General features: G+C 47.8%; 1 protein-coding gene and 1 pseudogene across 4 annotated transcripts; both read right to left on the bottom strand.

Moving 5' to 3' along the window:
• Nucleotides 1–4,232: 4,232 nt before the first annotated feature.
• Nucleotides 4,233–6,930, bottom strand: LOC131402949 (cathepsin G-like; annotated as a pseudogene).
• Nucleotides 6,931–15,865: 8,935 nt separating this feature from the next.
• Nucleotides 15,866–19,072, bottom strand: LOC131402943 (granzyme B-like). Of its 4 annotated transcripts, XM_058537390.1 has the most exons (6): nucleotides 19,023–19,057; nucleotides 18,582–18,601; nucleotides 17,801–17,948; nucleotides 17,135–17,270; nucleotides 16,668–16,928; nucleotides 15,866–16,009 (listed from the first exon to the last, which is right to left on the bottom strand). In XM_058537390.1, the coding sequence occupies exons 1-6, from the start codon at nucleotides 19,055–19,057 to the stop codon at nucleotides 15,866–15,868; spliced, it is 744 nt and encodes a 247-aa protein (XP_058393373.1). The 4 variants fall into 4 exon arrangements, with proteins under 4 accessions (XP_058393373.1, XP_058393376.1, XP_058393374.1 ...); XM_058537393.1 differs by lacking the exon at nucleotides 18,582–18,601 and having other exon boundaries at nucleotides 19,003–19,072; XM_058537391.1 differs by lacking the exon at nucleotides 18,582–18,601 and having other exon boundaries at nucleotides 16,863–16,928; nucleotides 19,003–19,057.
• Between the last annotated feature and the right edge of the window lie 5,538 nt (nucleotides 19,073–24,610).

The raw sequence follows: 24,610 nt of genomic DNA, 5'->3' as shown, positions 1-24,610 counted from the left end.
GTATTTCCAGGGCCCTGCACCAGGCCTGGCAGTTGACTGAGCCTCACTAACCATGTGTGTATTGATGGTTGGCAGGAGCAGAGCCAGTTTGCCAGCTGTGAAAGGAAGGGATGGGCTAAAATGTCCTGTAGCTGCTAAGTGACTGGGCAGTGGGTGGACCCTGAGGCTGGGGCAGATGCTTTCACCATGTTCTCTAGGACTCAGCACACAGCCCAGCCGAGTGTCCAGTCAGCTAGGAATTTTGTCACCACAAAGAGGAGCCCTGTTGTCACCCACTATATATGCAACAGGTGACAGTGGGAACCTGGGCCAGGTAGGTGTGGTGATTCCCTAGGGAAGGTATTCCTAGTGGGATGAGTGGTTTCCCGGGCCCTCAGGTGTCCCTTAGCCCAGCTCACTGCCCCTGTTCGTGTGGGCTTCCTCATGCCAATCATCTCAGCCTTTCAGGGGCATTCCTTTCAGAGGGAGATTCCCTTTGGATCCCAGACTCACTCATGTCAGAGGGTCAGGGCCCTGGTGTGTGTGAATGTGTGTGTGTGATTGTGACGGGGAGTGCATATCAGCATCCTGGTCGTCCCTCTCAGTCCTGACTGCTATCTCCAGCTCTACCCCAGCTTTCCAGTGTCTGTCCGGAGCATCAGAAACAAAGTCCATAGACTGGATGGGGGACTCTGTGGACCCTGGTAATCCAGTTCTGTAGACTGTGGGTATATTCTTCCCCAGATGCCCATACGACTTTTTGCCTCTGGGTCACGGCTGGACATATATCTGTCACCTTTCCCTTGAACAGCGTTCTCCTTTGCATCCCACACACAACTGTTCAGAGCTGCTGTAGATACTGGTCTGTGCTCCAGTTGTATCTCCATTTCCACTCCCTGGAGATTGTCTGAGAGTTGCCGTCATCCAGATGTTGCCAGCCTGCCTCCCTGCACATCTTCCCCTGTATCACCCAGTCCTAGCTCTCGTGCAAGACAACGAACCTCAAAGCAGAATTCATTTGGCCTTGTGTTCCAGATGGCTGGAAGAGGCAAGAGATGGCAAATTCTCTCTTGCTCCTCTTGGGAACTCGAGCCACAGAAGAACTGTCTACTGAACCCTTCCATCAGAAGCTGTACCACTCCCCTGGGTGTCCTGGGACCCAGCAGGTGATTCAGGTGGAGGAGAGGGGAGGGTCGGGCCTGATCATCTGCAGGACCAGAAAGGCAGGCATGAGACTCTTGTGGTTGTATGTGGTCCCTGTCTTTTGTCTCCATCAGGATGTGGATGGCTCTGCACATAGGAATTTGCTGCTGTGTGGTTTCCTCTTCTGTGATGTTGTGGGCACCATGGGTGACATCTGTTTGCCATAGAAAAGGTGAAGAGGGTATAATTCATCTTGGCTTTCGTTAGTCTCCTTGCCCTGGGAATCTGGGGTCTCAGTGACGTTGTCATGCCAGCAAAAACCTTCACCCTCCAGTGGGAACACCAGGAGGTGGGGGTCATCCAGGCCATATTAGAGCTGGCTACCACTGAAACCCATTCTGATTGTCAAAGTAGTAATAGCATGTTCAAAGTCCACACTGTAAATTCCTGGATTGCTGAATTGGTTTAGTAAGTTGCTATGCATCACGCAGTGGATCATAATGCAGCCTTGGAAAATTATACTTCTGAAAATTCAGTGGAAATTTGAAAATGAAATTGTGATAAGATATCAGTCTAGTGGAGTTCTTACTTGTTCTGGGGGTGATGCCACCTAAAATATTGCTCATTCATAATTTATTTAGCAGATTTGACGTACTTCTGATAGTTTTTTCACATTTCCGTAGTAGAGAAGATTCCTATGACATATGGAAACATCCTGTGCTGCCTCCTGTTCTCACACTCAAGGTTCAGAGTCTTCTCTGGGGCACCCACATTTTCCCAGACAAACTCTGACACCATTATCAAGGTCACCACCCCTCTCCTCTGCAATTCTGCTATACTTATGATGAATGGCCAGTGTCCAGTTTCTCCTGACTCTGATCAGGCCCTGGAACAGAAGACCCAGGCCTCTGCAGACCACAAGTCTTCCTTAGTTCCCAGTGAGGCTACTAAGCATGAGCTTGTCATGGTTTTACGACTTCCCAGTCAGGTCAGAAGGGCCTTTAATGCACAGCGTCTGCACCTGGAGAAAGAGAGTGGGAGGAATTGTGTGCTTTTGCACGAGGATTCAGTGTGCACAACACTTTCTTGCTAAAGATCTGCTGCTGAGGTTTCCTTAATCTTGAAGAGAGCAGAGCTGCAAGATGTAGTGGGGCTGGACTCTGGGATGGTCATGAGGGAATTGTCTCCTGAGGTGACCACCATGAGGTCTGTGGAAATCTTTTCAGCAGGGCAGCTGGATGCAGAGAGCTGCCTTGGAAGTGCTGCCTGGCAGAGAAAGACACGGAAGTGAGACATGTTTGCCCTGGGTGTTTCCTGGGGACCGAGTCCTAAGACGAGGCAGTGCTGTGGGGCTCTAAGTGAATGTCCCAGAGAGGAAGGGTTGAATGGGGGATGCTTTCACTGCTCTGTCCTCACCCTCCCCACCATTTGCCAATGCAAACATTGAATAATGAGACTATCTTCCCGAGCATGCAAGTAACAGATAATTCCTGTGGGTAGATGGTAGCAAATATAGAGAATGACTGAGCATTGTCAAAGATGTATTGTTGATTAAAATTTTGTTGATAAATGGCTTACACTGAATATTAGGCTAATGACTTTCTGATAAGAAATACCCGGAAAATAATGGTAAAATTTACGAGAGCATTTCTGCATGTAGCCAGCTGGATTTGATAAAATATGTGCTCAGTGATTACTCCATTTAAGACATTCAGGCTGCAAAAGTTTAGATGGTAAATGTTATGCTGCAAAGAGTAATTAACATTTTTTTCCAACTGTTTTCTTGAGGTCATAATGGTTTATAACATTGTGTAATTTCAGGCGCACATTATTATTTTTCAGTTTCGGTATAGACTACAAGAGCTATTTACATTTTGGTGGAGGTAGAAAAACCTCCCAGGTCATTCTGTACAGTTACCTTAAGAAGATATTTAAAGCATGATTTTAAATTAAGTCACGTCAGTAATCTTTTATTTGAATATGGGCTAATCTTTAGGGTAAAATTCATGTTATTTTAGTCAACATTTTCTTTGGAATTTTGTATAACTTCAGTATATTAAAACAAGCAGCAGACCCTCCTCACGTTGAAAATGAGAACATCTGTCTATAGGACAGTGGGGGTTGGTGTGGTGAAGGGTTTAGCAGAAGGGCTCTGGCTGTGATGGACACGTGGGTTGTTCCATCTCTTGGCCATTGTGAATAGTGGTGCTGTGACCATGGGTGCTCGTTAGCTATTTTTAAGCAAGTAAATCTTTTTTTTCTTCTAGTACTTGTATGGTTTAATTTTTTAGATTTAGATCTCTGATCCATTAGAGGGTTACTTTAGATTATGGTGTGAGGAGTGGATCTAATTCTCTGTATTTCCCCAAATAACTACCTCGCTGTTCTAACACCTTGTATTAAAAGTTTATAGTTTCCCAGTGATTTGAGATGCCACCTTCACCATGTATTAAATTGGGCCTTGTATGGAATTTCAATTGTGTCCTTTGGTCTGCCTGTCCTACACATGCCAATGGCACACAGTTTTATAGTATATAGTCATCCCTCAGCATCCGAGGGAGATTGGTTCCAGGACCCCCATGGATATCAAAATCCCCAGATGTTCAAGTCCCATATATAAAATGACAAAGTATTTGCATATAACCTACACACAACCTCCCATACACTTTAAATTATCTCTAGAGTACTTATGATACCTAATACAATGTAAATGTTGTAGTTGTTAATACTGTAGTTATACTGTATTGTTTACGGAATAAAGAAAAAAAAAGTCTGTTCATGTTCAGTACAATGCAACCATCATAGGCTTTTCGATCTGCATTGGTTGAATCTGTGGGGGATACGGAAGGTGGATTGTACTTTAATATCTAGTGGGGGTCTCTGGTAGGGGGAGAGTAGACAGTCTTGCTCTGGGGAGAGAGATGTCCTTTCATCAATCCCTAAGGCTGTGGGGGGAGGGGAGATGGGAGAATGGATGTCTTGGAGAAGGGAAGAAGCTCATCCTGATCTCCATGACATGGGGGGATTCATTGTCCTGAAGAAGAGACCCCATTTTCCTGGATTTGCTTAGCCTTAGTTCTGGCATACATGAGAAATTGGATATTTCCACTCTAGACATGGACAATTATTAAGGCTCTGAGAAACCCCCCAGAGCTGGCCTCAGCCCCAGAGAAGAAGAGTGAGTCACTGGGGGTCTCAGTCTGACCCCGCTGTTTGAAGCATCTCATTGTTCTCCTTATCCAGGGCAGGAAACTGGACACCCAGGTGAAGACTGCTGGAGGGGCCCCGATCCTATTTTCATAGGAGATGGTGCCCTAGGCCTCATTGTGACACAGCAGGGTGTCTCCAGTGTCACCCTGTGGGTGATGAGAGGAAGTGAAATGAAGTCAGGCCTCTCCACTCCTGCTGCCCTAAGGCCAGGCCCTCAGAGAAGGCAGAGACAGGTCGGCTCCTTCAATTGTGGGGTATGTGAGAAAGGAGGGTGGTGGGGTGCAGCAGTCAAGCTTCTGGATCTTTCCCTCGCTGGGCTTCAGTCCTGACTGTTGTTACTGTCTCTAGCTCAACCCAAGGCGGGGTACCTTCCCTTTCCCCAGGACAAGGCAGCATATGTGTACGTTGTGTGTCTGGTGCTCCTCCCCTGTACCCAGACCAGATTGATGGGACAAAGCACCCCATCACTCCGGTCTGGGCCCGAGACTGAGGCCGTGGGGTGTAGTCTGTTCCCCCGCTCAGCTCTGCCCAGGTCCCTCCGTATGGGCAGCATTGGTGGGTACCTGTGGCCTTACCATGAAAGGGGACTTCCCCTCCCTCAGGTTCCCCACTCAAATCTGCCTTCGGTGGATGTAGAAATGGAAGCCATTGCTGCACTCCTGATCCCTCTGCACTCTCAGCCACACGTCCTGGAGTGTGTCTGTTCTCCCATCCAGGCCCACCAGGCCCCAGCCCGCCACGGCACACATGTCCCCAGGCCTCAGCCTGGTCTGGGTCCGAGGCAGAGCCACTGGCCTCACGACTCTGTCCTGTGTGGCTCTATTCTCCAGCTGGCAGGAAGAGTGCAGGCCCTCAGGGACCCCTGTGCAGAACCCACCCCTTGCCCTCACCACTACCTGGGACTCTGTGCCAGCTTCCTCCTCTATGGTCCCAGGACAGAGTGAAGCCCCCACACTGGGAGAAAGTCAGCTGGGCTGGAGAACCAGGGGGTCAGGTAGGTGGTACCTGCAGTAACTTGATGTCATTCAGGTGGTTCTGCTGATTATACTCAGGGTGGGGGACGGCTCTGCGCACAGATATGCGTTGCTGGGTGCTTTCCCGTCTCCCGATGTTGTGGGCCCCCAGGATGACATTCAAAGGGCTACAAAGGAGAGGAGGCCTAGAGGTAGGTGTGAGCCTCAGCAACTATGTTCCACCAGCTCTGCAGGGCAGGGGGACAGCCCAGGGTGGTGAGACTGCAGCTGAGGGAATTGAGGGGATGGGGGCTCTGGGGCTGTCTGTGCCCTCTCCTTCCCCAAAGCCCCGAGCTGGGGATGGTGGGGGACGCAGTGACCTGAGTTTTACTTCCCCTATAATAAACTGAGAGAGAGTTTGAATTCACATTTTGAGCCCCAATGCGCGTCTTCCATTTCCTCCTCTCGCTCTTTTTGATCATGCCCTTCTTTTCTCCTCATTTACACTGGCCTGTTCCCGGCCCCCAGACCTCCCTGGGCTCTTTCACCTCTTCATTGCTAGAGCCCTGCTTTCAGATGGCCTCTCTTATGACCCGTCTGGGCCTGTGTTACTGGTCACCCCGGAAGCTCCTTAGTTCTTCCCCTTCCCCAGCAGTGGGCTGCTGTCAGCACAAAGTCTTCTCGCACCAGCAACCCCCCGCACATGCCTGGACCCACTAGAGTCTGGGTCTGAAGATATGCCATGTAGGGGTGGGAATGGGGCCTGGCCTCTCGGCCTCCAATGATTGGCCCTGGAAGGAAGCATTCAGTACTTATCTTTGTGCTCATGGAACCCATGGTGTGGATACCTGGTTGGTGGCTCCAGAAAGGCTAGAAGATTGGGAGGCAGGTGAGATGATGCAGAGGACAGAGGAGTTGGCGGTGAGAATTGAGGTCTGCACCACACATTGGGGGAGCACTCCAGGGATCTTCAGGAAACTCTGCTGACTCCCCATTCCAGACCTCAGCCCCCTCCCACAAGTCCCCAGGCCTCAGGCTGGCCTGGGTCCAAGGCAGGAGGAGTAGAAGGAGGAGAAGTTTGTTGCTCCAGGCATGGCCAACTTCAGCCACCCGCATTGAGGAGAGATGCTGTGTTGTTGGATGGGAGCCTGCTGGAGTGGCCTCTCCCTGAAGTTCCTGGTACTTTCTTCCTCAGGAAGCTTCCCAGATCCCCCTGAGTCCAGCTCCTGGACAGCTCATGACCAGCGTGGGATGAGACTAGATGTGAGCTGATGGGACTGTTATTGCTGTTTCCTTGTATGCTAGGCTTTGATCCGTGGGTGGGAGAATGAACTTAGAGAGCACATTTATAAAGCAGGTTCCAGGTGCTGAGACCAATTCCAAGAGTTTTATGTACACTAACTAATTTAACACTCATAGCAACTCTGTGAGGTAACCATTAAAATTATTCTTATTTTATGGGTAAGGAACCTGAGGAACTTTGAACTCGAATGACTTGCCCGGTGATCCTGAGCTAGAAGGTGCCTAGGCAGTCAGGCTCCAGGGTCTGCGAGAGGGCTCGGGCCTCTGAGGTTGGGAATGGTCACTCACCTCCTCCAGCCCTGGGGTGTAGGAGAAAGGCCACCAGGATCAAGAGCGGCTGCATCTTCCTAGGAAGGCTGCCCAGTGAGTTGCTGCTGGTGCTTCCTCCTGCCAGACTTTTAGCCCCCGAGAGAGGAAGGAAGGGCCAGGTTGGGGTCAGAATTCACAGTCCCATTCTCCTGCTGGTGGGATAGGTTTCGTCACCCAAGCTGCTCAGGAGGATTGCTTACCAACTGCCATTTTGATCTGAGGAAGAGAGAGACATCCCAGCCACAGTGTGATCCCCCCACAACTGCAGAGTCAGAGCTGGCAGCAGAAATGGGGACCCAGGGCCACAGGAGGGGGCGTGGGGCCTGTGTCCCAGAACCCTAAACCCACCAAATTCAATAATTTCCCAACAATGCATGAAAGCTGGTGGCTGCCTATGTCCTCTATTTCCTGTGTCTCCAAGATTAAAGCTCAGTCCTTTGGAATTTTGGTTTCTCTAAATGAATATGTTTCCTGGATTCCTTATTCATTTGTACTTAGTAAGACATGGACAGAGGTGAATGAAACACAGATGTGGGATATGGTGGAGACAGCAGGACAAAGTTGACGGAGATGAAAGAGGAAAGAGGAAGCCTGCCTGTCTTACCCTCTGACCCCTGGCCACCCTGCTGAGACCCTGGCTCCTCCCACTTCTTATTTATTTATTTATTTATTTATTTATTTATATTTTATTGAAGTCACATTGATTATAACATATGTAAGTTTCAGGTGTACATCGTTTTATTTCGACTTCTCTGTAGATTGCATTGTATTCACCACCAAAATTCTAGTTTCCATCTGTTACCCCACGTATGTACCCCTTTACCCTGTTTCCCCCCCCGCCCCTCCTCCCTTCTTCTCTGGTAACCACCAAGTGTTCTTTGCATCTCTGTGTTTGTTTATCTTCCAAATATGAGTGAAATCATACTGTATTTGTTTTTCTCTATCTGACGTATTTCGCTTAGCATAGTACCCTCAGGATCCATCCATACTGTTGCAAATGGCCAGATTTCATCTTTTTTATGGTTGAGTAGTATTCCATTGTTTAATTATACTACATTGTTCATCCACTGATGGGCACTTAGGTTGCTTCCAACTCTTGGCCGTTGTGAATAATGCTGCAATGAATATAGGGGTGTATATATCTTTTTGGATTAGTGTTTGCATGTTCTCTGGATAAATACCAAGAAGTGGAACAGATGGATTGCATGATATTTCTATTTTTAATTTTTTGAGGCGATGCCACACTGTATTCCATAGTGGCTGCACCTGTTTACATTCCCACCAGCAGTGATGAGGGTTCCCTTTAATCACATCCTCTCTAATACTTGTTATTTCTTGTCTTTTTAATGATAACCATTATCACAGGTGTGAAGTGATAGCTCATTGTGATTTTGATTTTCATTTCCCTAATAATTAGTGATGTTGAACATCTTTTCTTGTCCCTGTTGGCTACCTTTATATTTTCTTTGGAAAATATCTGTTCTTGTCCATGATCCCATTTGTGATTGAGGTGTTCGTTTTTGTTGTTGAGTTGTATGAGTTCTTTATATATTTTGGAAATTAACTCTTTATTGGATATATGATTTTCAAATGTTGTCTCCCAGTTGGTGGGTTGTCTTTTTGTTTTGCTGGTGGTTTTCTTTGCCATGCAGAAGCTTTTTTGCTTGACGTAGTCCCATTCATTTATTTTTTCTTTTGTTTCCCTTGCCTGAGGAGACATGATATTCAAAAAGATGCTGCTGAGACCCATGTCAAAGAGAGTACTGCCTATGTTTTCTTCTAGGAGTTTTATGGTTTCCGGTCTTCCATTCAAGTCTTTAATCCATTTTTAGTTAATTTTTGAGTATGGCATAAGATAATAGTCTACTTTCATTCTTTTGCACGTGACTGTCCAGTTTTCCCAACAGCATGTATTGAAGAGACTTTCCTTTCTCCATTGTATGTTCTGGGCTCCTTTATTGAAAATTAGCTGTCTTCCCACTTCTTTCTAGAAACTGTCCATGGAGAACTAATGCATGAGAGTAGATAGGGACACATAGGTTTTTTAACGTTTTTATTTTCTACTTTAATAGGAAATTGTAGTATTAGGTCAAATATGACTCTGAAACGTTTCACAACATCCGTAGCTGGTTACATCCAATTTGGACTCTTTTATTACATTTCCATCAGTTACAACTGTTTTGTCCTCTGCGATGTTGGGACATTAAAGTCGGGTGCTTCCCACCTCCTCCCTGGGCCCCATAGGCTGCCATCAATGCCAATCTTCTGGGCAGGCTGATGCTGGGTCACTTCCCCCTCCCTCACTCTGATGCCGCTATAGTCAGAAACCAATCTCACAGCTCTTAGCTTTGTAGGAGACCAGTGTACTACTGGGGCATTCCGGACATCCTCAGGGCTGCCTTAATTTCAGTCTCAGAGAGAGGTTTTGGAAGCTCCTTGGGAAGTTTCTCCTGATAGCTTGTGGTGTTTTATGGAGTGTCAGTGCTGGGAGAAGGCTGTACCCATGCCATTGTCTTCCCACCACACGTGTCTGCTGGGAGCAAGACACTGTCTTGCCAAGAAGTGGCCTGTGCTGTTGTGCTTGTAGGAAAGAGCAGGTGACATAGGAAATTCAATGAGATCTGCATACAATCTTCCCCTCAAAGTAGTTAGTGGGAGAGAGGGACCCAGACCCTGGATGTGGCAGAGAAGAATTTGAAAAAAGGTCCAGAACCTCAGTGTTTCCTGACAAAAAAGCTTACTTCTGAGACTGGGCAGCTGACCCCGGGGCCCTGGGTAAATAAAGAATGAGGTGGAGGTGGACATATCACTAAGACCCACTTCCAAAAATGCTGAGACAATCCAAATATTCACGATAGGAGAGTGGTAATATACATTATGATATATTCATGGGATGAAACACCATCCAGCTGTTAAAAAGCATCATGTTTGAGAAGACTGCTTAGTGGTGTGGAGCAGTTTGTGTCATGTAATATTAAGTATAAAAAGTAGAATGTAGAACGGTATATACAAATTGATACTAATTTTCTTAAAGAAAAAGACAAGAACCAGAACAACCATTTTATGTGACTCTTAGTTTCACTTCTATCTTATCCAATATTTTATACAATGGAAAGTTGTTAGTTTTATAGTCAGAAAAATACTTATGGCCCCTGGTCCTTCTAACAGCAAACATTGTTAGGCATCGTGGTAGAGATGAGCTAGCAGTTTAGCAAATCAATGTCCTTTTCTTCCAGGGGACGTAGGTGACCCCACTGTGCAGCCTCACTCAAGGTTTGGTGTGGCTGTGTGACTGTTGCAGCAAATGGGATGTGAGTGGAGATGATTTGGGCGCTGTCCAGACCTGGCTCCAAACATACTCCTGTGCCTGATCACGGAGACTCCTCCCCTCCAGAGTCTGACGCAGATGGACACTGGGAACATGCATCTGTCTTTAGGGGACTGAGCCTGCAATTATTGTTCAAACTGGGACACTTGAGAGTACGAGGGGTCACTGCTTACCGGGAAACTCATTTTGGACCGTGTGTGAGCAAGAAATCGACTTCTACTGTGTTAGTCACTGAAATGCTAAAGTTTATCAGTTAGAACAGTTACGGTTATCTTAACTAACACATGGACCAACGTACTGAAGCCTACCTGTTTCCGATTTGTAATTTTTTTTAAATAAAATTATTTTAATAATTATACAATTCAAATATTGAATGAATTATGAAATAGAAAGAAGAAAAATGTCAGCCTTAATCTCACAACCCAACTGACCACTGTGAACAGATGTTTATCCATGTAGATTTTTTCTATGTATATTTTTATATAGATTTTATCACAACATATAGGTTTGATCATAAATATATTTGCTCAGGATAAAAATAAGTTTTTAATCCTATAATTTAAATTATCCAACATAAACATTACTTCATTTTATTAAAAATCGATTATTGAATACTGTTTTAAAATCTCATTCATATTTAATAAATAGGTTTTTAAGTTATCTAAATAATACAGAAAAATTATAGGAAAACTAGGAAAAGCGATATGTAGGAAGAAAAGAAGGCGTAAAAGGAAAATATGTGTATAAGGAAAAATTTGATTGTAGTATATACTGCTAACTGCTTTTGACTCTAAATCCAGAAACATGAAATGAAAAGATTGATAAATAAACTTTCATATGTAAAAAAACAATTGTTAAAAGTTTGTATGTCAAAAAACAGTGTAAGCAAATTCAAAATACAGACAGCAAACTTGGAGAAACTATTGCAACATATATCACAATTAAGGATCTAATCTATCTAGTATATAAAGAGCTCTGAAAATCCAGAAGAAAAAGACCAAAAACCTGATAGAATAATGGGTGAAAGACCTGATAGTTCACAGTAAAATATATTTAAAAAATAATGGAAAGAGTTCACTCATATTAAGAGAAATGGAAATAAAATATGGAAAAATGGAAATAAAAATTCCACTGAGACACTCTGATATCACAGGTTGTCAAAAATTCTAAAGTTAAACAGCGCACTCCATGGGCAAGGCTATTTTCTTTTGATTGGTGTTGCAGGATATATCTTCTTTTTTCTCCCATTTTACTTTCATCCTATCCACGTCCTTATAATGAAGAGTGTCTCTTGTAAACAGCACAAAATGGAGTCATCCATTTTTTTGTCCAGACTGACAATCTCTACCCTTTAGTTGGAGTGTTTAATCTGCTTACATTTAATGCAACTACTGGTGGGGTTAGGTTGGAGAATATCATATTGCTATTTGATTGGTTTTTAGTCATATCTCTATATATTCTTGTAGTGGTTACTCTAGGATTACAGTACGCGTCCTTCACATATCACTTTGAATTAATGTTATACCACTTCATATAGGAACTTTGCAATGATGTATTTCCATTTATCCTCCCTCCCAGCCTTTGAGTTATTTTTGTCATACATTTTACCAAAATGTGTCATAAGCCCTAAAGCATTTTTTGTCTTATATAGTCATTAGTCTTTGAAAGAAATTTATGTAAAGTCTTTTAAATTTAGTCACCATTTACGTTTTGCTTTTTCTTTCCTCCTTCCTGCCCACAATGGGGATCATCTTCTTTCAGCCTGCAGAGCTTCTTTTAGTATTTCTTGCCACGCAGGTCAGATGGCAACAAATTTTCTTACTTTTGTTTTTCTGAAAACGTCTGTATTTTGCCTTCATTTTTGAAAAGTATTTTCACTGGACATAGAATTCCAGAAATAGATTGCTTACTTCTTTTTTACTTTCAACCATTTACTAATGTCATGTCACTGTCTTCTGACTTCCACTATTTCTGATGGAAGCTCATTGTTATTCTTGTTGTTTCTCCTAAAGTAATGTATATTATTTTCCTCTCTGTCCACTTTCAGCTTTTTCTCTGGTTTTCACCACTTTGACTATTATGTGCTTAGATGTGGCCTTCTTTGTCCTCCCTGAGGTTCACTGAGCTTCCTGAATCTGTGGATGAGGAATGTAGTCTAGCAATAGGCCTATGATAAAAAGGAACCCATTGCAGCACTTGTTTTGTGGTGAAATATGTTTATTGGTCAAAAGCTGTGCTGTGTGGGATACACAGACAGGAAATAAACCCTGTGAGTTCTGTAAGTTCACAAAGATGGGGCCCAGCAGAAGTGTGGTGGTGGGCGGGAAGGGCAGATCCATCCAGAGACACGTTCCCAAAACAGATTAGCAAGATCTCGCAGTCTTCTGGGCGTCTCTCCCCCAGGAGCTGGCTTGGCAATTCTCTCCCCGACATCCTGGGACCTGACTCTTCTTGTGGGTCTGGAAGGAAGGAGGGGCGGTGAGAGTGGGTTTTGTGCATAGAGGCATTTCCTTGAGGTCATTACAGAGATATTTTATGTATTTTTATTTTAAAATTTTCATTACAGATATTTTTAAGCAAGAGAAGGATCGTTTCCTCAAAGGTGGGGAGTGCGACAGGGAGATACTTCCACAGACAAAGGAGATTTGAAGGAATCAGCATATTTAGGGTCCTTATCCACCTCCATCTAAATGTGCCCATGAGCAGACTTCAGCTCACTGAACAAGGTGTCTTGAGTAGTTCTCCCAGAGTGGCTGCACAGGAGCCCGAGGTTCTCTCTCCAGGGAGACGTCTGAGAGAAGCTCACCTCTTGCTCAGGGACGCCAGGAAGCCAGCACAGAGAGGGTGTTAGACAACATGTCAGGCCTCTCGCTGGCCTGGCCATCAGGGCCGGGGCTCAGTCCAGGCTGTGTCCTGACTCTGTGGTACCTTCAGTCGGTCACTTCCCCCTCCTGGGACTTTGCTCCCTGTCATCTCTCAAAGGAGGATGAAGACCTACAACAGGGGTTCTCAGACTTGCTTTAAAGCACAGAACCGTTTTCTCAAAGTCAATGTTATAACTAAACTAAACCTGCATGTGGCTGGGCAACTTTTATTTATTTATTTTTTTGTGAGGAAGATCAGCCCTGAGCTAACATCCATGCCAATCCTACTCTTTTTGCTGAGGAAGACTGGCCCTGGACTAACATCTGTGCCCACGCTTCTCCACTTGATATGGGACGCCGCCACAGCATGGCCTGACAAGCTGTGCATGGGTGCATGCCCGGGATCCAAGCCCGGGGCCGCCAGCAGCCAAGCGCGCGCACTTAACCGCTACACCACGGGGCCAGATCCCTAGGCAAATTTTAAAAATATTATTTTTGTTTTGCTTTCTGCATTTTCCTTTTTGTCTTTTTCCATCAAGGAGCCAGGTTCTTAGTACGTCTTAGAAGCAGGGATGATTTTTTAGCTCCAAGTCATGAGCTCCGTAACATCACTGCTTTTCCCTTGTGAAAGTGCCCACAGTCGTTAAGAGACTGGGTTGCTGTATGCTTTGTGCACAACAAGATGGGAAAAGTCATGCCTTTGAGGGTTACACGATCCCAGAGTATTTATCCCTCGTCACAAGAGGGTTGTGCCGTGTGTATTTGGGGCAGGAGGGCTTTAGCCCAGCTGGGACTTCTGCTCAGCCCCTGGGCAGTGCCCCATATCTGTGGCAAGACCTTGGAGGGGTGGCCTCTGGGAGTATTTGTCAAGGTGAGCCCAACACAGGGAGATCCTCATTCAGCAAAGAATCATGTACACTGTGTGGCCTCCAAGCCAAAAACCTCCTAAAGTCCAAAAGTCTGGGTGGCCTTGGAAATGGTGGATGCAGAGTAACCATGAAGGCCTGCAGACTAGAGGCTTTTCTCCATTTTTCCAGACTGTATCCGCCTCCCAGATTCTAGCTGGCTTCTGCGCAGGCAGGAGCTGCAGTAACGACAGGGTTCATGTTTCTGGCTGGTCCAATTGGATGGGAGTTTGGAGTCAGACTCTAATTGCCTTCAAGCAAATGCATCATATAGTTTTTCCTACCATTTGAATCTGGACAATGATGTTCATACCTGCTGCTTTTAAAGCAAATGAACGTAAGGCTGCCCTTCCTGTCTTCTTCCTCCCCTCCATCTGCCCTCTCCTCTAGGTGAAGAGGATGCTCCAGTAAACCGAGCTTAGTAACTTCACTCTAGAAACTAAATGACTAACGTCATTTCCAAATCCCATACTTGCTGTTCTAGAGTCACATGTGATAACATTCATACAGATTGTAATCAGCAATAAAAATAAAATATTTTATTCTTGTGGGTTTTCCACATAGATCTAGGCCACATGGACTCATGTGAAGGAGGGAGGGAGAGTTAGATGATTTGGGTGAAAGTCACACTGTCAGTGTCACTCGGGTTCAGATGACAGAGTCTGTCTTGGGTTCACTGTGTACCCCAGGGCAGAACAGTTAGGTGCTCGATCAGCCCATGTTTGTTGATTGATGGACAACCTGTGCTTTCCAGTCCTACTGCAGAGAGCAGCCCATGCAAACTCAAAATGCTGATACAGCCCTGGGTGGTGAGCAGGGGTCTATGCCTGGAGGCCAGCAAGGACTAAGAGTGACAGGCTGAAAGGGACTCAGGCTACTGAGTGACCAGGTGGCCGGGGGACCCTGAGCACGAGCGGTGACACTGGTCTAGATGTGAGGGGTTGAGGTGGCCCTGCCACTTGAGAGATGGGGCCTTAGGTTCCGGATAGACACACGCCTACCCTGTCCTCCACGGGCCCTGCCTGGTTCCATCACAGGCCTGGTCCCTCTGTAGCCCTCTCTGCCAGGGCATGAGCTGGGATGGCATGTCAGTGGAGAGGCCCTGCTGGAACGACATGGACCTCTGGGGGTCCTGGGTGGGACGGCTGTGAGGAAGGGCCCAGCTCAGAGCACTGTTGTCTGGAGGCAACAGGAGTTGTTGGACTCTGAGGACTCTCAGTGGTAAGCAGGGATGGAGAAGAAGGGGCAGCCAGGAGACTGGAGGCCGAGCTGGGCTCCGAGCTCAGAGCAGGTCAAGGAGGAAACTCAGCCCAGGTGAGAACAGGAGCTTCTCAAGAGACCCGCCCCACTCCGTGCCAGCTCCCCGGGCTGTGGGAGAGAAATGTCCTGCTCAGGCAGCCCCTCCCCTCCCCTGTGCTGGGGGCTGTGCCCTTGAGCTGCAGCCCCAGGCTGTGCCAGCTTGGTCTCTGGGATCTGTGGTGTTATCCCCCTTCCTCTCTGCCATATAACACCTGGAAGGAGGTAAGAAGTTCACCCTGAGCCCCGGGACCAGAGAGGGTCATATTTTCTCCTGACGGTGCTCAGCTTCAGCCCTGGCAGAAGAGCAGGGCCTGGAGAGACTCGTGTTGGTAAGACGGAGTTGGGTGACAGCTTTGCATGGGGGTTGGGGGAGGTGGTGCTGGCAGTGGGAAGAGGAGGAAGCAGAAAATAGCAGATTTGTGTTATTGGCCTTCTAAGCACAGAGTTGGTGCCTGGGAATGAGGGGCAATGAACAAACAAGAAACCAGCCGTTCCCACTCGGCTAAGAGACATTTATTTAGTTGCTGTTGTGATTCTGGATAAGCTCCAGAGAAGATGGTCTGTTTTCTGCAGTTAGAGGCTTTTCATGGTTTTCTTTATCCAGGGCAGGAAACTTGAGACTTTGGTGTAACCCCGTGGAGGTGTCCCGTCACTTCGTCCATAGGAGACAATGCCCTGGATCACTTTCTTACACACGAGAGGGCCTCCAGAATCCCCCTATGGACAGAGAAAGGGAAGGACTGAGCTAGTTCTCCTCCTGGTCCTGCCCTCCCTGTCATCCCAAAGACCTTCTCAGAGAAGGCCTCCTGCATGGCCTCCATGTGGGAGATCAGAGGGGAGGGCGGCCCCTGTGGGCCCCTCAGCTGCCCAGTCCTGACCCTGGACATTGTCACTGTTTCACTTCACTCAGGTGGCAGCTCTCTGTCCTCCCCCAGGTCCCGTATCATCTCCCCATGAAGGTGCTGTGGGACTGTGCTTCAGTCTACTGTTTAAGGACACAGAAGCTGCAGGTGGGGCCGACACTCAGCATGGAGGGTGAGCCCATCATCCAAGATGGGTGCCAGCTCTGAGGAGCCACCTTGTTTTAACTGCTGCACAGCAGGGAGCACAGTTTTCTAGCACGTGTGCCCAGCATGGGGCAGAGTGTTGAACCATCACCGCCCAGGGGAATGCCATTTGTGGATCCATCACAGGCCCCCGGGGGGCTCGCAGAAGTCCTGTGACTTCTCACTCTGGCTGCTCAGCCCTTCCCTTCCCAGGAGAAAGATCAGAGTCCAGGGGGTGAAGGAGACCCCACTTTTTGGAGGAACAGGTCCCAGATCTTCACCAAACACCCCTCTCTTCAGAGCCAAACTAGTGTGATCATCAGTCTCACCTTAAAGGAAGACTTCTTTTCCTTCGGATCCCCTACACAAATCTGGGTGGCTCCGCTGTAAATGCCGGGGTAGCGGAATTCACACTCCCGGTCCTCCTGCACGATCAGCTCCACCTCCTGCAGAGTGTCTGAGATTGGGCCTATTGGAGTGACCCTCCCCCAGCCGGCCACACTGCACACCTGTCCGGGCCTCACCTGGGCCTTGCCCCAGGGCAGGCTGAGGGGCCTCACAGCTGCAGTCTGCTTGGCCATTCTCGCCAGCTGATGGGAAGAGGCAAGAAAGTCCAGCTCAGCCAATGGCCTCCTGGACCTGGACACCGCAATGGGACTGCACTGTCTTCTCTCTCCCCTGAGCCACTTGGGAGTAGCCAGGTGGCCAGGATGGGAAGGAAAGACGGGACAGGTCGCAGTGGGAGGGGAAACAATCTGGACCCAGGAGAGCAGAAGCAGCAGAGAGGTTTCCTTACCTCTAGTAACATGATGTCGTTGGAGATGTTGTTAGGATTGTAGTCTGGGTGGGGGATGGCTCTTCTCACAGGGATGACCTGCTGGGTCTTCTCCTGCTCCTGGATGTTGTGGGCCCCCAGGGTGACACTGATTGCACTGCACAGAAAGCAGAGTTGGAGTGTAGGGGATGTGGAGTCACAGGAGATTCAGCCCAAGAGCCATGAAGAGCAGGTGACAGGTGGGCCAGGCCAGGGCTGCAGCTAGGGGAAATCGAGGCAACCTGAGGGCCGGACGCTGAGTGTCTCTGTGCCCTATGCTGCTCAATGGCGCTGAGGGTATGGTTTCTGGAAGCTTTCTCTCGCCCTCAGGCAATGTTGTGAAAATACTCTGAGTTTGCATTTTGACCCTCGTGCAGGCTTTCTTCCTCCACAGATGCTTTATTTGGCCAGTGTCCTCTCTTCTCAACTGGATCACTGACTCTCACCTCTGACCTTTGACCCCAAACCTTACCTGTCCTATTTCTCACTTTGCATCCTCCAGTCATCTTCTCAGATGGCTCCTCTGATGAGCTCTTGTGGCCTTGAGTTACCACGAGCCGGGGGAGCTTCCCTGGACTGCACCCCTGGACAGAGGACAGGAGTCCCTGTGGGGGTCTCATGAGGTATCAGTTGCCTGTGGCCCCTCACCTTCCCCAGCAGTGAGCAGCCGTCAGAACAAAGTCCTCTCGCACGAGGGCACCACCACACGTCTTCCATCCATCGTTCACCAGAAACTGAACCAAGGCCATATAGGGGCGGGAGTGGGGCTTGGCCTCGTGTCCCCCGATGATCTCTCCTGAAAGGAAACCCTGATCTGCTTGTGTGCACTCATTGAGTCCACCAGGCATATGTAGGCTTACGGCTCAGGACTACTGGGCGTCTGGGAGCCCGGGATGTTTTGGAGTTGGCAAGGGCTGAGGAGGAGCCTCAATTTCCTCCTCTGGGAGAGAGAAGAGGAGCAGGCTCCATCTGTGCATCTGTCCTCCATAGATAATTGGAAGCGAGCATCTCTGTCTGAGAGACAGCGAAGTCCTAGAGGCTCCTGAAAATTCCTCTCCTGACTTTGTTTCCTGTGCATTTGTACGGCCCCCATATAAGGTTGTGCTGCTTTCCAGTGGCCAAGTCTTAAGTTTAGGATCTAGATGTTGTCATGGCCTGTTTTCAGGGCCTGACAGGTAGTGGATGCCCAAGAAGTGTCTGTTGGCTACGTGAAGGAATGGCCCCCAATTGGCCTCTGGATGAGGATTGGTAGGGCCAGTGCTTGTGGGATTATAGAAAGCAGAGAAGTTGGGGTCTGCCAAACAGTGGCTGCTTCCTGGAAAGAGGGGAGGTGCTAAAGGCCTGGGAAGAAGAGTAGAGTTGGTGAAGGGACAGAGGGGCCTTGGGACTGAGCAAGGCACCAACAATCATCCAGGGACTGTGGTCCCACCAGCTCCAGGGTCTGCTGAGCTCTGGGATTCTCTCCTGAGCAGACACTGAAGGGAACATCTGCCTCATCCCAGACAGGGAAGCCAGGCCCCACTCTGTCATCTGCTGGGGGATTTATTATTTTCTCTTTTCCAGTTTCCCTCCCTCTGCCAGGCACATCTAGTTAAGTTTCACTTTCCAGATGGCAACTGGAGGGCTGGGGAGGGAATAGCACCCACTGGCTCTTCTTGAGAACAGCCTTCTGCCCTGCCGTTCCTGCTAGTAGCTTATCCAGTATCATACTCCGGGGTCTGAGGTGGGAACGGAGCTGGATTAGGACTGTAGCTGGTGGATAGATGGATCAGGGTTGTGCAGAAGGGGCAGAGGATCTGTGCTCCCTGTGGGATGGGATGGGGCCTCTGAGGGTGGGGATGGTCACTCACCTGCCTCTGCCCTGGCAGACAGTAGAAAGGCCAGCAGGAGCAGGAGACGCTGCATCTTTCCAGGAAGGCTGCCCAGCTCGGAGCTGCTGGTGCTTCCTCCTTGCTCTCTTATAGCCGCCAGGAGAGGAAAGAAGTGCAGGTGGGCTCAATGACGTCAAGTCCCCCTCGGTTGTGTGGTGCTTCATCATAGATGGCTTTCTACAAAAGCTTCCCCACCCCCAACCCCTCTGCCTGATGATGTCCTCTGGGTTGTTGTCTGAGAATCATTCGGTGACCACATCAGTGGCCACAGTGGATGACTCAGTGCCGACCACTTGTTCTAGCCCGGAGCAGGAACCCGAGCATAGAAGGTAGAGACTGCGGGCTGTGGTATCGACTAGTAGAGGTGTTGGAGCCCCTGAAACCTTCTATCCCAGTGCTAGAAACACCAGTGCCTCATTCCCATGTTGCTAAGTCCATCCGGATAATTCCTTTAGCAGATGTGTGTCTGGGCCCTTCTCTCTGCTATGACCAAGCATATTGGAGGTGTTTTTGATGCCATGTAAACAGCCCAGAAATTCTGAGTATCATCCCAGCTTCCAAATAGGAATGCAGAGACAACTCCTATCTGAGGCAGCAATCTCTTCTCAACGACGTGGCTGAGTCTCACGGTCAAATGAAGTCAGCTAGGGCCAAGTTCTGGCCCTTCATGCCTCTAGGTTCTGATTTTAGGCATAACTTAAGAGAAAGATGAGGCTCAGGGAAATTTGGTTGACAGCAGCAGACTCAAATGACATGTGTGAGTGTGGGAATGTCATGTCATTGTGCCATTGTCATTGCTGCTAAGAATGGCCCTACCCACTTCCAATAGGTACTAGATGTGATTCAGTGAGCGACTAAGGCCCAAGGGGAGTGCCCCTCATGGGCCAGGCATGACACTCTCCTACATGTTGGCGATGAAAGTCAGGAGAAGGAAGAATAAAAGCAAAGAGAGTGTGTGATCCCAATGACCTTTTCCATCACAACATGATGGAATTCCCATCACAATATGGTAGCCACTGAGGAACCTTTATCTTACCAATACCAATGACTATTATTCTCTCTGTCCTCTCTCCGCCTTAATTTGCTAGAACCTCTGTATGTGATTGTGAAACTCGAAACATTTTTAGTGTTCCCTTGTCTCAGGTTCCTAAGCCTGAAAGCAGAGGATGGATCTGTTACTGGAGCATACTTAATTCACCAAGGCATTGAACTCCACCATTGAAGCTTTTCGGAGTCCCCCTTGGCATCATATGCTAACACTTTGGCTGTGCAGCTATGAACACCTTAAATACCTACACATGAATACCTACTCACAAGTGGTACTTGATAACTCCCGAGGAGATAATGGGGACCAGAATCAGTGGGATGAGCACTGGCTTGTGTCCTTCAGCTTGGCCCCTCTCTCCCAGAAATCTCATCTTTGCTGCAGTCTCACAGGGACAGGGTGGTTAGGACTTTTTTCTTGACCCCATAGAGGATATAACAGATAAGAGGAAGGAAGGCTTGTTCCAAGAGGGTGCCGACCCTGGACTCTGCTGAGTGTCGCAGAAGAGAGGGTCCGCACTGGTAAATTAACTCCCAGTTGACTTGTACAGGAAAAAGATGGGCTGGAGGATGGGTGTGCATCAGAGCTGTCTTCAAATAGGCTGTCATTTGGGAGCTGCTTTTTAACACAAATACAGTGTGGGGGCAATCGGGGAGAGAGAAGGCAAAGGGCATTACTATTAATCCACAGCTTACGATGTTCCAACACATATATAATTCATATGTGACCTCATTCAATTCTTCATCTTCTGCATGGGTATTATCAGTAATCATGTTGTAAAGTGATACAAACCCAGAGAAAATAAATGATGTGCCCAAGGTCACCTGGTTACAGAAAATGTGTACACACACACACACATGCACACACACACACACAGGATGCATGCCTGCCAAGCTGCAAATTTTCTTTGATATCACTCTTAGAGGTGGGGGAAGCCACAGTGGTCAGATTTTAGCCGAGCAAAGATTGTGTTCTGACAACTAGAATTCTCTTAGAATGGCTGCTCAGGTGGCCCAGGAGCTCTGTCTCCAGGGAATTGTTGCAGCAGAGGCTGGAAAATATCTCCACTGGGAGGTTATCTTGATCGTGGGCATAAGGTCACTTTTAAGACCTCACAGTTCTGAGCATTTCCCTCTCAGCTGGAGGACACCTGACCTGGAGGTTCGGAGCCCTGGGATCCTGCTCAGGATTTAGCTCTATCGTCAATTTCTGGGCCTCACTATCCTCCTTTAACAAAAGACCATTGGGTCAAGGGAGAGGATTTGTAAACATTGTTCACCACAGATACCTCTCCTCAAATGGGTTATGTATGTGCCAAGGCAGCTTTCTGAAATCATATATCCATACCTGTACCTGTATCTACACATATGTATATAGACACGTCTGTATATTTTATATATGATAAGCACACAAATATATGTCTGTATGTGTGCATATATATTTGTGTGTGCTTGTGTGTACAGTTGTGTGTTTTTGTTTGTTTCGATCTTTTGGTTTTCTCTCTCTGAGCATGATCTTGGAACATCTTTGTGTCAGGAGGATTTTCAGCACTCAAAAAGAAGCTGTGTGAAGTCAACTGTTCTCCCCTTATTATGAAAGTGGCCACAATCATTAAGATATTCTGCTACAGATGAGGAAGATTGGCACATTGCTAGCTCAAGGCTAATCTTCCTCAAGCAAAAAGAAAAAAAAAAGATCTTTTGCACAGAGGTCTTGGTGGGCAACAAGATGTGAGAAGGCACGCCATCTTGCATGACGGGAACCCTGAGGGAAATATTTCCCCCATGTGAAAATGTGTCTGGTGTTGGTGTGCGTGTTTTGGTCAGGGCTATTCATCCACAACCGTGACTGGACTGACCTGCAAAGCTGCACACTAGATCGGCATCAAGACCTGGGAGGGGACGGCTGTCAGGCATGCCTGGCTAGCCTGACCAGTCCCAGGGAACTCAGTGTCAACAAAGAGCCTCCTATCACATGTGTGGCCTCTGAGCTAAGAGCTGGCCAACTTTGAGGGTCATGGTGGGCTTGGATGCTAAGCATGTAGCAGTAACCATGGTGACCTGTGGGTTGCAAGCTGTTCTCCATTTTTCTGGCAGCATGTGAGCGTCCCTGATCTGGTGTGATTTCAAGAAGTTAAAGAACTGTGGTATCTCTTCCATGTCAGAGTTTATACTGAACTTTATAGCCATAGTGTACCTTAGATGTAAACCGTAAAGAAATGGCTGCCCTCGTTGTGTTTTTCCTCCCTGTACCTCTCCTTCATCCAGAGGTGTGGCTCCACTGACTACAGAACTCGAAGCTTCATTTCCAATCCCATCCACTGCTGTTCTAGAGTTAAACGTGACGATGCACGTGAGAACTGGAAGTTGTCAGACAAATGAATGCTATTATCCTCAGACAAGATGATGTTCATTTGTGTGGATTTCCCACACAGATTCAGGCCAACCAATCGACCAACCTGGGTGAGGAAGAGCCTTGGGGAAATTCTGATGAAAGTTCTTTGGGCTGTAGGTTTCATGAGGGTATGTCCGGTGTCTGCCACATTCACTTCTGAGCCTCCAGGGCCTGGTACATAGTGGGTGCTCGATATCTGTTTGTTAGCTGACTGATGGCAAAAGTACTACCATCCAGTCTTGCTGCAAAGACTCTTTCCGTTACTCAACTGGCAGCTCTAGCCCTGGTGGGCAGCAAGTGTCCTAGACCAGGAGCCAGTTACCCTGGGTTACCAGGAGACAGGCTGAAAGGGGCCGAGGCTGTGAGTGAATAGCCTGTGAGTAGTCTCAGAGCCAATCAGAGTGGTGTGGCTGGATGTGAGGGGGCTCAGCCGCAAGGAGGTGTGGAAAAGCATCAATGAGTTGTAAAACAGCAAGGGTTTGTGAGGAGGTGGCGGGCGGTGGGAGAAAGGTTGAAGCAGAAAACAGGGGAGCAACATGAGCAGACAGAGCAGAGGTGGGCCTGCCCACAGCTAGTACCCAGTGACTGTGGTTCAATAAATAAAGGAGAAATCAGTCGTTTCCATCTAGAAATGGACTTTTATTAAGGACATGGCAGCCTCCACAGGGGAAGTCTAAATTCTTCCGGGAGAAAATGGTCAGTGATTGAAGATCTCATTGATCTTTCTCCAGAGCAGGAAGCACGGGATCTTGGTGAAGACCAGGACGTGTTCCACTCTTCATCCAAAGGAGACAATGCCTGGGCCGTGTTGTTACACACGAGGGGCCCCTGGAGCCTCCTGTAGGCAGAGGTAGGGAGGACTGAGCTGACCTCTGTGTGGTCCTGCCCTCTCTGCCTCCCTGGTGTGGGTGGTGTCTGTTTGGGGGCTGTGTGGGTGATGAGGGGCGGTCCTGGGGCCCAGCCCTGGCCTTGAGTGTTCTCCCAGCTTGACCCTGGCCTAGGCCCTGCCCCCAGAGTGTCTGTGTGGTGCGAACCCCGGAGGGGCTGCCTGGGCTTGTGGAGGCCGCGCTCTCACACAGGTGTGAGCCTGAACTGGGCTAATCCCTGGCTTGGGGCTGCAGAGCCTTGGAGGAATGGACACTGTTTCCTCACACAAAGGCGTAGTTTGATAACCCGTAGCCCACGTGAGTGACAGTCCTGAGAGGGTGCCTGTCTCCACCAACTCCTCTCAGAGGAGGCGGCTTTTTCTGAGGCAGCTGCCCCAGGACAGGATTTTCAAATGCAAACTTCCCGATAAGGTGCTGTATTAGTCTCCTATGGCCACTGCGACAAACTGTCACCGACTTCACAGCTTAAAACCACAGAAACGTATTCTCTCACAACTCAGGAACAGTATGGGATCCTGAAGTCAGAAAAGAGTTTACACACCAGTTTGGATTAGCTTTTTATAGGAACCCTCCCCTGAAGAAAACCAACCTGTGATGAATTTGAAGATTGCTCACTGAGATTAAACCATCTTCTCACATGTGACCAGGGCAGGAGCCCCCTAAACTGTAGTCACTGAACTATTTTCTGTAATTTTATGAGGTAAAGAATAACCGCCAGAATGGCAGGGCTGTGACAAGGGACAACAGTTCTAATTATGTCCCTCCTAAGAGAAACTGAATCAAGGTTGATTGAATAAATACACAGGTAGTACCCTGACTTTATTCTTTACTTATAGCAGCCAGGTTATTTGGACCAACCCTCCGAATGAAAAAAATTTAAGGGAAAACACAGGGGAAAAGAAAGCTTTTTAAAGCATTGAGGAACTGACAAGACAGTGAGGGCCTGTCAGGTTAAATTTTGGATTTCATTCTGAAACCCAGAAAGGTAAGCAAAAGTCAAGACAAGACAAGCGATTTTTGCCATCTGAAAAATTTGGCCTTTGGTTTTGGTGATTTCTTGGGGCAAGAGAGGAATAAGAGTCAAGGCCCTGGCTCCAACCAATATGGAGAGTCAAGTAAGAAACTCTCCTCATGTTAACCTGGGGCACACGGGCTGGGCTGTCTCTTAGCATAAGGGTGAAGCAGAACCAAATCTACCCCCGACAGAGAAATTAGCCTTGCTACTGAACAAGGCAGGAAAACTAGAGAAAAGGGAAGAACA

The sequence above is a fragment of the Diceros bicornis genome, unplaced genomic scaffold, assembly GCF_020826845.1.
Source record: "Diceros bicornis minor isolate mBicDic1 unplaced genomic scaffold, mDicBic1.mat.cur scaffold_376_ctg1, whole genome shotgun sequence".
In the NCBI taxonomy this organism is placed as follows: Eukaryota; Metazoa; Chordata; class Mammalia; order Perissodactyla; family Rhinocerotidae; genus Diceros; species Diceros bicornis.
The sequence above is the reverse complement of the archived record's forward strand: the minus strand, read 5'-3'. Positions and strand labels throughout refer to the sequence as shown.

Coding starts and splice junctions, on each gene's coding strand:
- LOC131402943 (XM_058537393.1), bottom strand. CDS start 19,057: ATGCAGCGTCTCCTGCTCCTGCTGGCCTTTCTACTGTCTGCCAGGGCA. Junction 17,949..19,002: donor GTCTGCCAGGGCAGAGGCAG/GTGAGTGACCAT, acceptor GTTTCCTTTCAG/GAGAGATCATCGGGGGACAC. Junction 17,271..17,800: donor GCTGCTCACTGCTGGGGAAG/GTGAGGGGCCAC, acceptor CTTTCTGTGCAG/TGCAATCAGTGTCACCCTGG.